Source organism: Cryptomeria japonica, chromosome 1 (genome assembly GCF_030272615.1).
Source record: "Cryptomeria japonica chromosome 1, Sugi_1.0, whole genome shotgun sequence".
In the NCBI taxonomy this organism is placed as follows: Eukaryota; Viridiplantae; Streptophyta; class Pinopsida; order Cupressales; family Cupressaceae; genus Cryptomeria; species Cryptomeria japonica.
The window spans coordinates 22930845-22946591 of record NC_081405.1 but is presented as its reverse complement, the minus strand read 5'-3'; the positions used below and the strand labels follow the sequence as shown (position 1 = coordinate 22946591).

The 15747-nt window shown below is 35.1% G+C and overlaps 1 protein-coding gene across 10 annotated transcripts in view; it reads left to right on the top strand.

The window, feature by feature from the left end:
- The first annotated feature begins 11216 nt into the window (after positions 1 to 11216).
- The window catches only part of LOC131028707 (uncharacterized), a 148113-nt gene continuing 143582 nt past the window's right edge, over positions 11217 to 15747 (top strand). For 3 of the 10 annotated variants that reach the window (XR_009102637.2, XR_009372039.1, XR_009372038.1), the window contains exon 1: positions 11224 to 11642. Coding sequence is in view for 3 of the 10 variants with exons in the window: in XM_057959041.2 (XP_057815024.2) it covers positions 11481 to 11642 (162 nt within the window). In the remaining 7 variants the exon portion in view is untranslated. Of the gene's footprint in view, positions 11643 to 11901; positions 12123 to 15747 lie in introns of those variants that run through there. The other 7 variants (XR_009102638.2, XR_009372051.1, XM_057959041.2 and 4 more) reach the window with 7 other exon arrangements.

The window sequence follows — 15747 nt, the reverse complement described above, 5'->3', positions numbered from 1 at the left end:
GTTTTTTGTTCTAATACTTTCATTTTGATTTTGGTTTAAATCTATTTTTTCAGATTTTAATAGTTCCCACATCCATATTTAGACATAAAGGGTCATGCATAATGAAATCAAGTTTATGAGGAATAAAGGTGTCCATTTAGAGATCTGAATAGTTAGGACAAACTACAGAGCACTCAAAATATGTAAAGACTAAGCAAATTTTGGGTTTACTTGAGTTCATGAGTCACTTGAAGAGTTATTTATTATTTTATTATGTCTCTTGGCTAGTCCTATAATGTCCACATTTTTACGCCTTCCTTAGTGTCAATGCCAACTAGTAGGATTAACCTATGATTGGGTTCCCGTAGGCTAATAGAGTGGATAGGGAGTCCATTTTAAGGGTCTTGTGACCCTTTGGGGTGGTTCATGTGGCATTTCAAGAGCTTAGAGCCAGCCTCCTATTTTTTAAGGGGGTCCCTATTGTTTAGGAGGGGACGACCCAGAGCTTGTGGAGCCTGGCAGGAGGATTTATGAGTCTTTTCAAATGACTAGGGATAGTCTCCTATTTTTTAGGGGGTAACCAGCAGTTGGCTTGCTCCATCCAAACATCACACTAGGACTAGTTGCGGCATGAGTTTCTAGTTGGAGGGGTCAGGTGATGGTTATCAAATGAAAAATTGAGATATTAAAGTATTGGCTTTAATATTTTAATTCAACTAAAATTAAGTGATGACTTAATAAAGTCACTTTATATTATTATAATAAAGTGATTAAATAAAGGGGGCCACCAAGGGGTGCATGGTAACCTAAGGACATACAATTTGTTTTTAAAATAACTTAATAAATTGAATGCTCATTAAGAATTCAATCAACCATGAAGGAGATGATTAATCAATAAAGTAGAAGAAAAGTTTGTTAAAAATTAAGTTCCAACCCTAAAAATGGATCAATTAGGGTTTGAGGGAAATAAAGCGACATAGAGGCTCCATTTTGGTATCTTTTGGCATATTTCATTTTTGGAGATTGGTTTTTCCCAGCTTGGAGGTGAAGAGAAGGGTTTTCTCAAAACTAGCTATCAAAAGAGGATGATTTTCTCTCTAATTTAGTGGCCTAAAAGTGTGAAAGATCACCCAAGGGTTGCTCTGTAGGAAACATCACACAAAGGTTTCAATTGTGCTTCAAATTTGGAGTAAATTGTAGAAGTTCATAATCAAATTGCAACAGTGTAATCAAAGGGAGTTATTGCAAATCTGGTCCATTTTTATCAACAACATAAGCTTCTACAACTCAATTGTACCTTCCTTGATGCATTTGGTTGCAAACCCTAATTGTGGTGTATATCTTTAGGGCTTCCCAACACCATATCAGGACTGGCGTAGGATTGATAATTCAGATCAGATCCTGAGATAACCTTCTTTGGGTAGTAATAAAGTTTAATAGGGCTATCCCAGCATATGTTTAACAAATCAGACCTAGACCTGATGTATATGGCTATGTAACTATATACTGGGTGCAAATAAAGTTCAACGATTCCTCAATTATTGCTTATATTAGTTGTATTGTTCATTATTAGCATTTATTTATTGTTATTTTTCATTAAATTTGCAAAAACCAATGCCTAAAACAACTTAAAATAAGAAAACTTAGAAAAAATTAGAAAATTATGAAAGACAAAAAAAATCATAGAAACTAGATTATTAGATTTGAGGGTGGGATACTACATATTCATTCTCCAAGGCATGGACTTTTGCAAATGGTTTTGGCCCCTTGTTTTGGGGAAACAATAGTGGTTTTTTCTCTCACATTTGGTTAAAAATTGGAGCCAAGGCATAGTTGTTTAATCATCAATTGGTCATTGTTTCCAAGTAGTTCCAAGATCATTTGGAAAAGTGTAGTGAAGTGTATTATTATGGTGTTCTCTCTTTTGAAGAATTATAATACGGTTGTTCTCATTCTCTGGTGGAGTTTTTCCTTGAAAGGGTTTCTCCACATAAATTTGGTGTCTCTTTTGGAATGATTGATTTTATATTTATGTTGAATGGTGCAATAACATTGGTGTAATTTATGCCACATAATTACACTTTACTTGAGTTGACTTAGGATCATTCATTCATTGTGGTTTGCATATGTGACACTTAGGGAAGTGTGCATCTAGGGAAGATGGTTCTAGGAGAAATTCCACCTTTTGTGGTGTTATCTTGTTATCATATTCCACCTTTGGTGGATGATCCACCTTTAGTGAAATATTCTATTATTTCTCCTACCTACCCGTACTTACCCTTGTTTCTCATTGAGCCACATGTCATGATTGTGTGCTCTCATTTCCCTATAGCCTTGCCTTTATAAACAAACTCATATACATTGTAATATAGTTGTTCTTATTGCATTATTGATGAGAATACAGTTTATTCTTGTCACATATTATTTCTCTCTTATTCTCGTGCTTTTCATTAGCCTCTAGATCTTGGGTTGCTATAGGCAAATTCTCACATGGTATTAAAGCCTATAGGGTGCCATGGATAGTCATTTGAGAGAAATTTGATGCAATTTAAGGTTTTGTATTTTGGATCTTTCTATTATAGGTTAATATTGGAGCTTTTTGGGTCAAATCTAAGGTCACAATTGGATTGAGGAGGTTTGAGAATGTCAAAATTTCCTTTTGTTTTGTCCAAATCTGACTCTGGATGCCAAATCTAGAGTCGTTTGAAGGTGGAGGTGGTAACTTGACCCAGGAGCGATCTGCAATTTTGGAGCATTTTTGGCAAAAACCGTCATTGCCATCACGCTCAAAAGACCCAAAAACCCAAAGATCGCTTGTCCATTCGTCCAAATTGAAGCTCCAAATATGAGAGTAATTTAAGATATAAAATTGATTATACAATGACACAAGCTCCAAATCTACAAAGTTTAACTTGTCATAAACTAATAATGACCATAGTCAAAAGAATCCATAAACAACTCAGATTATAATAATAACAAATAAATTACATAAAATCAGCTCCAAACCTAATCCACTGTGTATTTCTGTGAATGAGCTTTCCATTGACTATTTGAAGTCCAAAATCTAACTCCGTTTATTCAAGTTATAATTTGTCAAAGTCAAAAGGGAACACCTAACTTCCAACAAGTATTTTTCTATCAAAATGGAAAAATCTAGAAAAATAAACCACATCACTACTTAGCACTTTGAGTCACCTTTCCAATGAAAATAAGAAGTAAAAAATATGGCACCATATGACCAAGATAGGCTCAATTAAATGAAAACAACCAATTAGGATAAAAATGTACATCACTACTTAGCACTCTGAGTCACCTTTCCAATGAATACAAGAAGTAACAAATATGACACCATATGACCAAGATAGGCTCAAATAAACGAAAACAACGAATTAGGCTAAAAATGCACTTGTTGGTAAGTAGACCCAAAAAAATTCTTTAATGCGTGTAATTTATATTTTCACACACACACACACACACACATAACTGGAGGGTCGGTTGAACTCAACCCCCTATTCAAATGTGCTTGAATGTAACAATGGGCAATGTTTTATTTTTTGGTTTAAAAACATTGGCTAAGGTTTTTTTTTTCAATTTATACCCTGTTGGGGGAGAGGGGGGGTTAGTGGGCCACCACCCCATGGGGCTTGCGCTACTGCCAGGTGGTATTGGCAATACCGTTGGTAGGGCATTGACCCTATCGGTGGTACTGCTAGTACTGCCCAATAGTGCCAAGTAGGGGTCGGGGGTGGTGGGACAACCCCAACTCCAATTAATCATAATTTATTTATTTATTGATTTTTAAAATTTTGTAGGGCCAAATTTTTTTTATGCTAATGGGACTTATTTATTTTTAATATTTTTCCTCTATAGATTAAGCTTGACGACCATACGACTGTCAGGGTAAAATGCTTTTTGCAATTTTTTTAATTGTGACCAAAGGGGGTCAAAATTTATAATAGGTTGTTGTCTCTTAGTCGATCTAGATCCAATCGTAAGGTCCATTTTGTCTCAGAAGGTCATCTGCAACACTTCTCCAACAAAACTCTCATATGAATGCACAACAAGAAACCCATTTGACCCGTCATTTTTTTAACCTCAAATCTACAAACAACCCATCGTGACAACAAACCCCAAACCTTCAAATGTGCAATAAACAACTTACAAAACCCCCATATCTTGACATGTCTTTCATTTTATCATACAAGCCATGGATTCAACTTTAACACATGATTTGCTCAATGTGAGGTTATACAACCACGACCATGGTTCTGATACCAAATGAATGGAAACTTCACATAACCCAAAAGAGAAATCAACGCAAACAAGTGCTCATAATTCACATGCAAAATAATAGGTAACATATTAAATTGAAAAAACCCTCATGAAGGAAAAACCTAGCCTCCAAAAGAATCCATCCACCATATATTATTCAACAATGCAACATTACAATACACCCATGAACACCTTTGAATCAGAAACGATCAACAAACACTCTATGTGAACAAGCATGTAACCACACATCCCATGTCATGTTTGAAACCTCCACAAATGCTAAACTAGCTAACCTGCAAACCTGCCAACCTTGAACAACTACCCTTGTGGTTGCTTTTATAATAACAAGCTCCCACAAAACTACTAAGTGGTATTACATTAAACCATGTCACTAAAACCATAGGATAACAAACCATTGACCCCATATTTAATATCGAGTACTAAATTTTCACTTTGTTAAATTACTTTCCCCAATATTAAATAAATACAACATAATATCCCAATGTTACAATACAACTCATCAAGTGGCCCCAAGAATTGAATCTATGTGATGCACACCCATCTAGGTTCCTGTAGGTGCAACACACACATAATAAATAAATAATACATTATATAACATTATGCAAGGTGTACAACACCTAATTCCTTACATCCTGCACAAACAAATAACTATGTATTGACGAACAAAAGGAATTTGACCACTCAATGCAACTACACTCTACACATGATTTAGTGAGGATGCACAACAACAAAATGCTTAAACTACTAATACTTCTTGTTGCACTTAGTGTTGCAATAAAAACACACATAAAACTAAACATTAATAATGACACTGACCAACTTCCCTAAGATCTTTTGTTATGTAGAGGCTAATGAACAATGTTAACAACAAACCTATGGATTCAAATGGGGTTTGTCAATGTGTCTCTTGGAGAGGTACTAGATATTGTGTACACAATTGGCTTGAAACCCCTAGATTTACCTTTGTATGTAGTTGTTCAATTTGATAATTGTTGGTTAACAAATTTGTCCCTTTCTTGAAATTGTAATACTTGTTTTCTCTAAATAGTAATATGACTTTTGTACGCCCCTTAATGAAAGGACATAAATAAACCAACAGTTGGATGAACTAATCAAAATCCATCCTCTGCATTAGAGGGCAACTCCTCATGTGATTTGCAATGAATTCTATACAGAAAATCTTTGAAATGAAGACACTTTTAACTAGAAAGCATAGAAAGGCTTTAGCATTCATCTATCAACACAAAGGAATGCCATCAACATAAAACAGAGAGAATATTCCAAAGATTAAATAAGAGCTCACAGACTTTGTTTCTCACACATGTTCATTTCATAAATTTAGAGAAAAGCAAATACAAAGCAGTATTGATTTTGATCGATACTCTCTCATGCCTCACAGGGCAAGGGGGATCAACACAACTCAATCCACAATGAATCTGCTAACAATTAATAATAACAATGAATTCTAAAAACATAGAATTAACCGATAAGAAGAATGATATCACACACATAGCATATTTCCTAAGAAAGATCGCCAATATTTAAACGCACAGATTCAAAGACTGCACACCATAATCATTTTAATTCACAAATTAGTCATTCCAGTTCCAAGGAATTCAAAACATAAACAGATATTGTTTGTTGCTCGAAAAATCACAATTTTTTGGACCTTTATAGAGTCTCAAAAACATAGTTATATAGCCACAACCTGGCCAACGGTTATAATGGGAAACACAGAAAGCCAACAATTTCTGCCCCACAGAGTCAGTGAAACCATTATTAAAACAAAAATAAAATTATCTTGCAACTAATCATCTACAAAAAATATTACTGTGCAGTTCTGGTAACTGCTTCTTTCTTCCAATCCACATGAGCAGTGGGAAAGTGTTGAATGATTGTGTTATGAGGTAATCCCACGTATGTCATTTGTTGCTTCTAGACCTCTTTTTCCCTGTGAACCTGTGCAACTTTGTCGGAGTGACTATCCATATGTCCGATGCATAAAAACATGAGTGATTCAATCTTAGCAATGACACTTAATTCATCCGAAACTAAACCCTTAACTTCTTTCACATAACTAATTTTGCCTTTAAATGATTCTGTTATAACCTCAATCGTCTCAAGGGTTATTCCATCATCCTTCAGACATTTTATCCCAATGCACATGAGTTCATTTCTCGTGGAGGTAACTAATTCCACGAGTTGATTTACCAATTTCATGAATTCCTCATAAGCCTATTTTATCAAGGAATTTCTCCATTCAATGCTCCTCTGGTCCACACATACAAAACACTATCATCTAAGCCCGCCACAGGTTTTTCAGCAAGAAACTTCATTACCCCATAAATCTACACTTTTCACATTTGTGCATCTTTTGACACCCATTTAGCTTCCTCATTTTTCCAATTGATGATTTCAACCTCCAACTCCTTCATCACTTGTATCACCCCATCATATACTCTGCTTAAATTAACAAAGTATTCTGCACCAGACTTCATAATTCTTTCCAACCACTCCATCACAGTCTCTGTGATCAACCTGCATTTTTGTATTTGTTTTAGAGTCTTTTGATTTGCAGGGGACTTAGGATCAAAGGACATTGGAATCTATGACAAAGGTTGAGGGTTCAGATCATTAATTGCCTCAATATACTCTGCCATCCTTCATAACATTTCTTTCATCGGATGCTTATCTTTCTCATCTTTCCAGGTCCTAGTTATGATCTTCTTTGTTGAAGCCTCAAGATGAAGAACATCTGTAGCTCGAGAAGCAGTTCCAATATTTATCTTTTCAACGACAAAGTCTTGAGCTGTAGGGTTGTCTGTCTTTTCATTTGTTAATGGACATTCTATCTTTGTGATCTAGTTCCCACTATCTGCATCAAAATCAATTTTTGACATAGTTTTTGACTTCTTCACTTTAGGAGTTTTTCCCAGGCATTTACTCACCATGTCCTCTACTGGAATTGAGGTTGGAGAAATGTTTATCTTCTTGCTTCTTAACATGTTTTCTAACCATACTGGTCCTGAAGGAACTTGAGACTTATCTGAATCAGTTCCAGTTTCCTTTCCATCCCTTATTATCATCGTAGTAACTGCATTTAAGGCTTCCTGCTCCTGCTAATTATTACCCTCATCAACCATGCCTTATTGCTCTTTGTTTGGATCAATTGAGGTGGTATCCATCTCAAGGTCAACTACCACAGTATCAACAAGCGAGGATTGTCTTTTTCCCCTCATTCTAGAGCAGGTGATTCTGACAGAAGTTATCTCCTCTTTGATTTGTAATGTCTTTTCTCTCTGTCCTCCTTTTCCCTGTTTCTATGAAACTGCAACACAAGATGGGACAAGTGAATTAGATACCAGGACCTCAGTGGGTGAGGTTGAATCTTTCCTTGAGCTTATGCTCAATCTTCACTTTTTAAGCCACTTTTCTGTTCTTTGAATGACCAAGAATGTCTTGGTTTGAATCTGTTCTTCCTCATCTTTTTTCTAGTCAATCTCTGGTATTCCTCCTTGCTGCCTATCATCAACAAATTGGGAATCAAGCAAATCATTTTTTATCATCAACAATATTTGCAGTGTTTATCTTTAGACCATAATCCCTAATTTGTTACACTGTGAGTCTTAAGTGAGCTCTTCTTTGAACTTCATACTCATCCACATAATCCGCCCAAAAGTCTTCTAGATTGGGTACATGTCGAAAATTCTCCTTGAATGTAAAGTGTGTCATTGCAAATCGTTTAATATCAAACTTAGTGCGGGGAAAATACAACTGAAAGTTGAACCTTTTGAACTCTAATTCCACCTTCAAAGTATGTGAAGCACTGTTACAAGTGTAATATGTTAGTTCAATGGGAAAAGAAACCCATGTTTGGTGTTATTCCCCATATTTCTTATCTATATGAGCAATTTGTCTGCAAAATTCAATTAACACTTGCCTGTCAAAGACATATCTCGACAATTTGTAGGGTTCTCCTTCAAAACCACCAACCCTCAAATAAGTGAACCTGGAGAACTGAATATAGAAGCTGCCATATATGTTTATAAACTGCATAGCTTCCTCAGTTAATCTCTTATGAATATCTCCCTTCAACTCAAATACTAACCTGCCAAGGAAAATATTATGAACCTTATAATAATTTTCAGTGACCCTGTGTTGTTGCAAATGTGGGTAATATTCATATATCCTCATATCATTCTGCCAAGTTTCATGATACAGACCTACCCATTGACGGGTGCAGGCTAAACAGTATATGAGGTAAGAGGACATATGGAAATTTTTGTTTCTAAAACAACTTAAACCCTCATGCATTCTTTCTGCAATTAACTCTGCCCAATCTATGCATCTCTTTTCACAAAAAATGGCCTCAATAAAGAAATACATCCAATCCTCCCAATAAAAGGCTATTTGATTTCCTCGCATTCTATGTAATAAAATGACTATATCCCTTACTTCCTGAATCAGATGTTCTCGGGTTAATGGTCTTGGTAGTTGAGAACCTCCCTTTTGAAATTTCAGTAACCAATTTCTTGCAATGACACTCCTATAACATGACTTCTTCTCAGAGAAAAGTCCTTGCGACTTGCATACCGTCTAGTCCTCGTATTGCTCCTTCTTTGGTATTTTCATTACGGCGGAAATAACCTCCTGACTAATTGTAAGCAAAAACTTACCCTCTACATCTCTCATACACCTCTCTACAGGATCATATCTGCTCATACATTCCAAAACTACTTCTGGACACGACACAACTGGAGGAAATGCTGCAACTTCTACCAACCCACTATCTAAAATTTTCTGCATCAAAGGGGAACCAACAAAATTTAACACTCTTTCATGGAATTCCTCTAAGTCTATTGATGACGAAAAATTATCTCCTATGTCAGGCAGGAAACTAACTAACCAGGACTTTTGGTCTATTTGAGGTACTTTCAGTCTCATTTTAGCTTTACAATCATAAAATACACAACAAGAAGAATTGACCTAACCGCCTGAAGTATCAAATAACACTTTCAATTTATGAAAACCAACGAGAAAAGAGTAAGAACTTGATCTCACCTTTCATACAAAACCGAGAATTCACAGAGTCGGGAGCAAGAAATGCTGCATGCGCTAATCTTCTACTTACCAAATTGGGCAAATAATAAAGGGAAGTAACTTGTTTTAAATAAAACAGATCTTAGGGACTGGCCTAAAATATTTGTCGCACGATTCGTCATGATTTGAAAACTGCATACTGATCCGTGCCAAATCGTGCTGAAAAGATTAAATTTTGACAGTTTATTAATAACAAGTCTTTTCTCCTCCATATCCTTTACTTGAAATGATTACTTGGAATGATTATTCCCTAGTATGGATTTTCATCACAATTCATTTTCTCGAGGTTCATCTTTTAAATCCAGAATATTCCCTATATATTGACACTTGTTCACTTTATCTCCAAAGTCATCAATCTTCGAACTTTGAACCTTGAACCTTGAACCCTTCAAAAAGGAGTTCAAAGGTTCAAGTTCAAAACAACATTAGTGCAAGACATACAAACATGCCTAAGCTTACCCATTATAAAACATGACTTACACATATAATGATCCACCTTAGAACCAGGATGATCCAACAAGTATACCAATAGCACCCATATCCCTAGGTAATCATAGGCAAATAATGCCTATCCATGATATGGGCAATCACCACACATAAATCTCAAAGACTAACGCTCCCCAAAGCAACAATTGATATATGTAAAAAAGGAATATGAGATTTAATTTTTACAACTATATCTAGAGTTAAATCAATAAAGGCTTTTTGAATAGAACCACCATTCTCCTTCGATCGATATTCAAGAATGAAAAATAATCCATCCACAATTATTAAGTAAAAAAGGAAGACTCTCAACTACATCAACTCTCATTATAATGAGTGAAGGTACACAATTTTAAATTAAACCTTATGTCAAAAAAATTTCTATATTTTTGGTACTGTCTTCGTAGTAGATTCTTTACCAATAAAAACTTACTGTATCAACAATTTCATGTTGTACATGTTCCTACTTGATATCTATATATTGTGGTGTCAAATGCTTAATAATTATAATGAGTGAAGGTACACAATTTTAAATTAAACTTTATGTCAAGAAAATTTGAATATTTTTGGTACCGTCTTCGTAGTAGATTCTTTACCAATAAAAACTTACTATATTACCAATTTCATGTTGTACATGTTCCTACTTGATATCTATATATTGCGGTGTCAGATTTCTACATTTTGTACTTTTTACATAAGATCATCCATGTATTCCTCATAAAAATCTACTAACTTCTTATTTCAATGTGTAGGAACGAGATAAAAAAATAACCAAAAAGCTTTTCCCAAGCTCATTAAGTACAAGCAAAAGGAATCATCAACTTCAAAATCTAGAAAGTTGAAATTCTTAAAAAAAAATCCTTTAATTCTATATGACCATATATTTGATACAAATTTTATTTTAATGTTGCAAACAAGATTGCATGTAAATGCTTCTAATATTTTACTTTGAAAATAGGCTATTTTATGGGAAAATCACATTTTTTTTCAATCTTTTGCATTACTTTTACTTTTAATTGAAAATTTGTTTGAAATTGTCATATATTTGTATCAATAACATTCTCAATTACAAAATATTTACAATTATAAAAACAATAAATAATATACAATATTGACATAACCCTTGCACTTCCTTACAATACAAATACTTGTTTAAGAATTTTTACTAATTATAAGACATCTACAATTTTAATTTGACCCTATAAATCTTGAAGTTACTCATTGAAAATATTTTTCATCCCATAAAACCATCAACTTAAAATTCTGAAACTTCAAATTTTCTCCTATCATAAAACTCATATAATGTCGTAAAATGCACCATATGTAGCTTGGGTTAAATCTCTGACAATGTTAAAAAGATTTGAGCGGTGGCGCCGTCTTTAGCCTGATTTAAGATAAACCCTTGCAATTATATTTAAAATAAATCCTTGTCTTCACACTGCTTTTCTTTTTTTCGTTAATTTATTTCGTACTTTAATGACGAGTACTCACGCGTCTACTAATTTCGTGCCACAAAATAGAGATAAATTGTCTCTATTTACTGCTATTCAATTAAAGCTCCGTTAATATGAGATTTCCGGGTTCGATTCCCTGTGTTAGTTAATTTTCCTCTCTGTTTCCGAGATATGCTTGGTAAAAGGAAATTGGAAACGGAGGGGCCTGATAAGGATGACAATTTTGAGGATGATTCGCCGGTGGACATGGAAATTGTTAGGGAACGCATGAAGCTCGTTCCCATTCCTGAAGGCACCTTTCGAGAAATGCCTTCCGATATTTTTGATGATCAGGTAAATATAATGACTCTTTTGAGATTTTCGCATGTAAGCACTTTTAGTTTCCTTTCTTTTGTATGATTTCCAATGTGTTTGGTATTTTTATATATTTTTTAAAAATTATAAAGTTTATGTTTTTCTGGGGACAATCTTGAGTGAGGTTATAGACTGACACTTAAGGTTGTGTTGGGGAAGGTTTTGATGCTCTCATGTAGCTCATTATTATCATTGAGAAACTGATCCAGACTCAACCAAAATCATCTGAAACTTCACCAAAATCACTTAAAACCTATAATTAGGTTTCCATATAGCAAATCATGTTGCAACTTGGATGTTTTTGTTTTTCTCTATATGTATAAATTGAAGGTCGAATTCCAGAGTCTAGCCATCAGACAAGTTTGGATTGACTCAGGTGGGTTCTAAGGGAGTTTCCTAACTATGGGTACACTACAATCTAGCCACGTATGAGCCCCGAGTTATGGCTGCCTTATTCAGGTAAGGGATTTGGACGTTGTTCATGTTCTTACGGATGTTTCTAGCTGGTTGTCATTTGATGTAATACATTGCAAGTAATTTACAAACCAAGTGGTATCTCTCTCTAGTTGAGGATCTCATTCAACCACAGGACAACTTTTCGTTATTATTACCTCACAGCTCTGTGTAAAATTTAGATACTATGGGTACACCACAGTCTAACCACATATGGGCCAGGAGTTATGGCTGCCTTTTTAAGGTAAGAGATTTGAACCTAGTTTATGCTCTTATTAGTGTTCCTAGCTTGTGGTGGTTGTCATTTGATGTAATACATTGCAAGCAGTTTACAAACCAAGTGGTATCTTTCTCTAGTTGAGGATTTCATTCAATTACAGGACAAATTTTTATTATTATTAGCCCACAACCCTTTGTAAAATATACAGACTATGGGTACACCACAATCTAGCTACATATGAGTCCTGAGTTATGGCTGCCTTATTCAGGTAAGGAATTTAAATCTTGTTCTTGCTCTTATGAGTGCTTCTAGCTTCTGGTGGTTGTAATTTGATGTAATACATTGCAAGCAGTTTACAAACCAAGTGGTATCTCTCTTTAGTTGAGGATCTCATTCAACTACAGAACAACTTTTCATTATCATGAGCCCACAATCCTTTTTAAAATTTAAACACTATGGGTACACCACAATCTAGTCACATATGAGCCCCAAGGCTGCTTTATTCAGGTGAGGAATTTGAATATAATTCATGCCCTTATGAGTGTAAGGTTGCTTTATTCAGGTAAGGATGTTTTCCCTTTCACATGAGTGCTTCCAAAGTTCCACAGTTACCTGTTTGAAAAACTTGATTTATTTGGGATGTCAAAGAGACTGAGAAATCCAGAACTTCAAAAAAAAATTGGTAAAATTTATATAGGATTTGAAAAGTCCGGACTGAATCAGATAAATCTGGACAGGCCAAAATATCTGGATCTGGCCAGATTTAGCTCAAAAAAATCTATTGAATGATTTTATCCTCATCCTTGTATATGCTATATCTATTGAAGGTATGCTAATGAAGAGCATATATCAGTTTTGACAGAAATCTCCTTATTGTCTCTTGCTTCTCTGCATTTTCACTTGTACCTTTCTCATTTATATTCAGATTGGGTTATATCAATTGGTATCAGAGACATATTTTGCTTCCATCACTTTCTCTTTCACCCACATATAGCCTTTGTTTTGTGACCGAGGCAGTATATTCTGTCTTCTATTCTTTAATTATCCTTTTTCAAAAGCATTTCAAAGGATGTACCTGTGCGCTACTGTCCAGACATTTTTCTGAAAAATTGCGGGGTTTGAGTAATTCTAGTTCTTTGCTAGCTAACGATTTCATCTGCAGCAGTATCAATCTACTAGTATGCATCCATGCAGTGTGACACTGTGATTTAAAAGTCAGAAATCCTTGTTGGGTTGTCTTCTTGGGACTTGTTTCACCAGTCAGCTCACAGGGTTTGGTGGATTGTCTTTCTAGGCCAATGCCACTCGCTTCAGTTTTTGCCTTACTTGTTGCTTTCATCTATCACTTTTATTTAGATTTGGACACTCAATATGAATTTTGTGAAAATAAATTATTGTATGTTCTTTGTGGAAGATGACACTCTTGCCACCATCTTCTCTTGGGCAATTGAGATAAGTAAAGATAGAGAAAAATGATTCCAATGTTTAGAAATTGATTAAGGTCAGAGAATTATAAGAATATTCCTCATCTATTTTCCATATTGGGATGATATTTTGCAAAAAATTGTTATTTGGAAAGGGGTGCACTTAGATTTCAGGCGAGCAACTTTTTAAATTCAATCATGTACGTGTTGATCAAAGTTGATACCATGCCTTCCTTTTCACTTTTGTTATCTAGATGGGCTTTAATTCTTCTTAAGTTATAATTTTACTGCTACGGTAGATCTATTCGTTGTCTCTGTGTATCTGGTGGTTTATTATAGAGGACTTTATTTTACCTTTCCCTTTGTTTCAATATGACAAAAAGGTACTAAAGAAACCAAAAAGAAAAAAAGTGTCTTTTCTGGTGTTGGTGTCTTGCTTAATGGACTGTTTTATTTTTATTTCTTGCATTAATTTCTTTCATTACAAAACATATTGTCATGGATGTTTTTAGCAATCCTGAATTTTTTTCCCCTTGTGATTAGAATCTTCATATGGTGCAAATTAATGGCAACATCAAAATGAAATTTGCTCCAATTTATGCAGCAGTAGAGAATTAGAATGATAGGCCTGATCCTTTAACATCTCCTCAATGATTTCACTTCCTCAAATACCATTTGATTTTAGTAGAGATGACAATTCTGTTGATGTTGTAGCTAGGTCGGATTCCTTCTAGGGCAGACCTAGCACATGTGGGTGGCTAATTGGTCTATCGGCCTTAGCCACATTATTATGCAAAATTCAATGTGTAACTTGTACTCTGGTCTGGCCCTAAATGGGCAATATAATTTGTGAATTAATCTGGGCCCTAAATGGGCGATGTAACTTGTAACATGTGGATCTGATAGGGCCGACCCTATATCATGTAACTTGTATATGCTTATTGGTCTGACCCTATATTGGGCGCCAAAGCATAGTTATTATTATGAATTCAAATAGCAAGGCCGATCTAAGGCATACAAGGCGTCAAGACTCAAGGCTCATATATATGCAAGGTCATTTCATGCTTCAAAGACATACATTACATCAGCGAATTATCTCTGCAAGACTAGCGAATTTCTCCAGCATATGATCAGTGAATTTCTTCTGTGATTCATCTCTCTAGAAGCAGCAACTCACTATTCATGAACAGCAAGTCTGAGAGCAGCGAATATCATCCTTCGTCAGCGAATTGACTTGCATAATCTGTGCATGCCAGCAAACAGACTTCTGAGATCTTGCAGATAAGTTAATGCTATTGTTTGTGCCCTAGTTTGATGTCATCATTCTGCTGTTCTGAGTTATCTGCTGCTTCAAGTGTTGAAGCAAAATTTTAATGTTACAATCTGTATCTGCATAATATAGATTGAGATTTGTTGCTGGGTTTTTCACCTCCAAGAGGGAGGTTTTCCCAGGGTACTCTTGTGTTCTGTGTGTGCATTGTGTTGTTTTCTGTTCATTGCTATCAGTCTGATCTAAAAAATGACATGGTATCAGAGTGGGTTTGAATCGATCGTGATCAGATTGGGTGATAACAGCGATAAGTGCACTACGTTGCTTAGAGAGGGCATTTCTCCTTCTGGAGCTGCGCTTAATCCTTGTAGTACCTTCAAGATCATTTGAAGCCCAAGCACTATACTCGCGTTTCAACGTAAACTCCAGGTTCATAAGTATTGTAACAAGGAGGTTTTGTTTTGGTAGTCAGTCTAAATCTGTGTTAGTGTGTGAAATTACATTAACCATGTCATGTTGACCTAATTCAAATCTGGGCAATACAAGGCCCAAATCCAGTGTTATGGTTGCTTCTTCAATATTATATGGGCAGAGTATTGAGTTTCTCTATGCTGGTAATAAAATCTGGGCAGTGCTATTAGTGTGATTAGTCTTTTCAGGCTTGATGTTGAGTTGAATCAATTGTTGTTTTCATTTTATCTCCTCTTGAATTCTGCC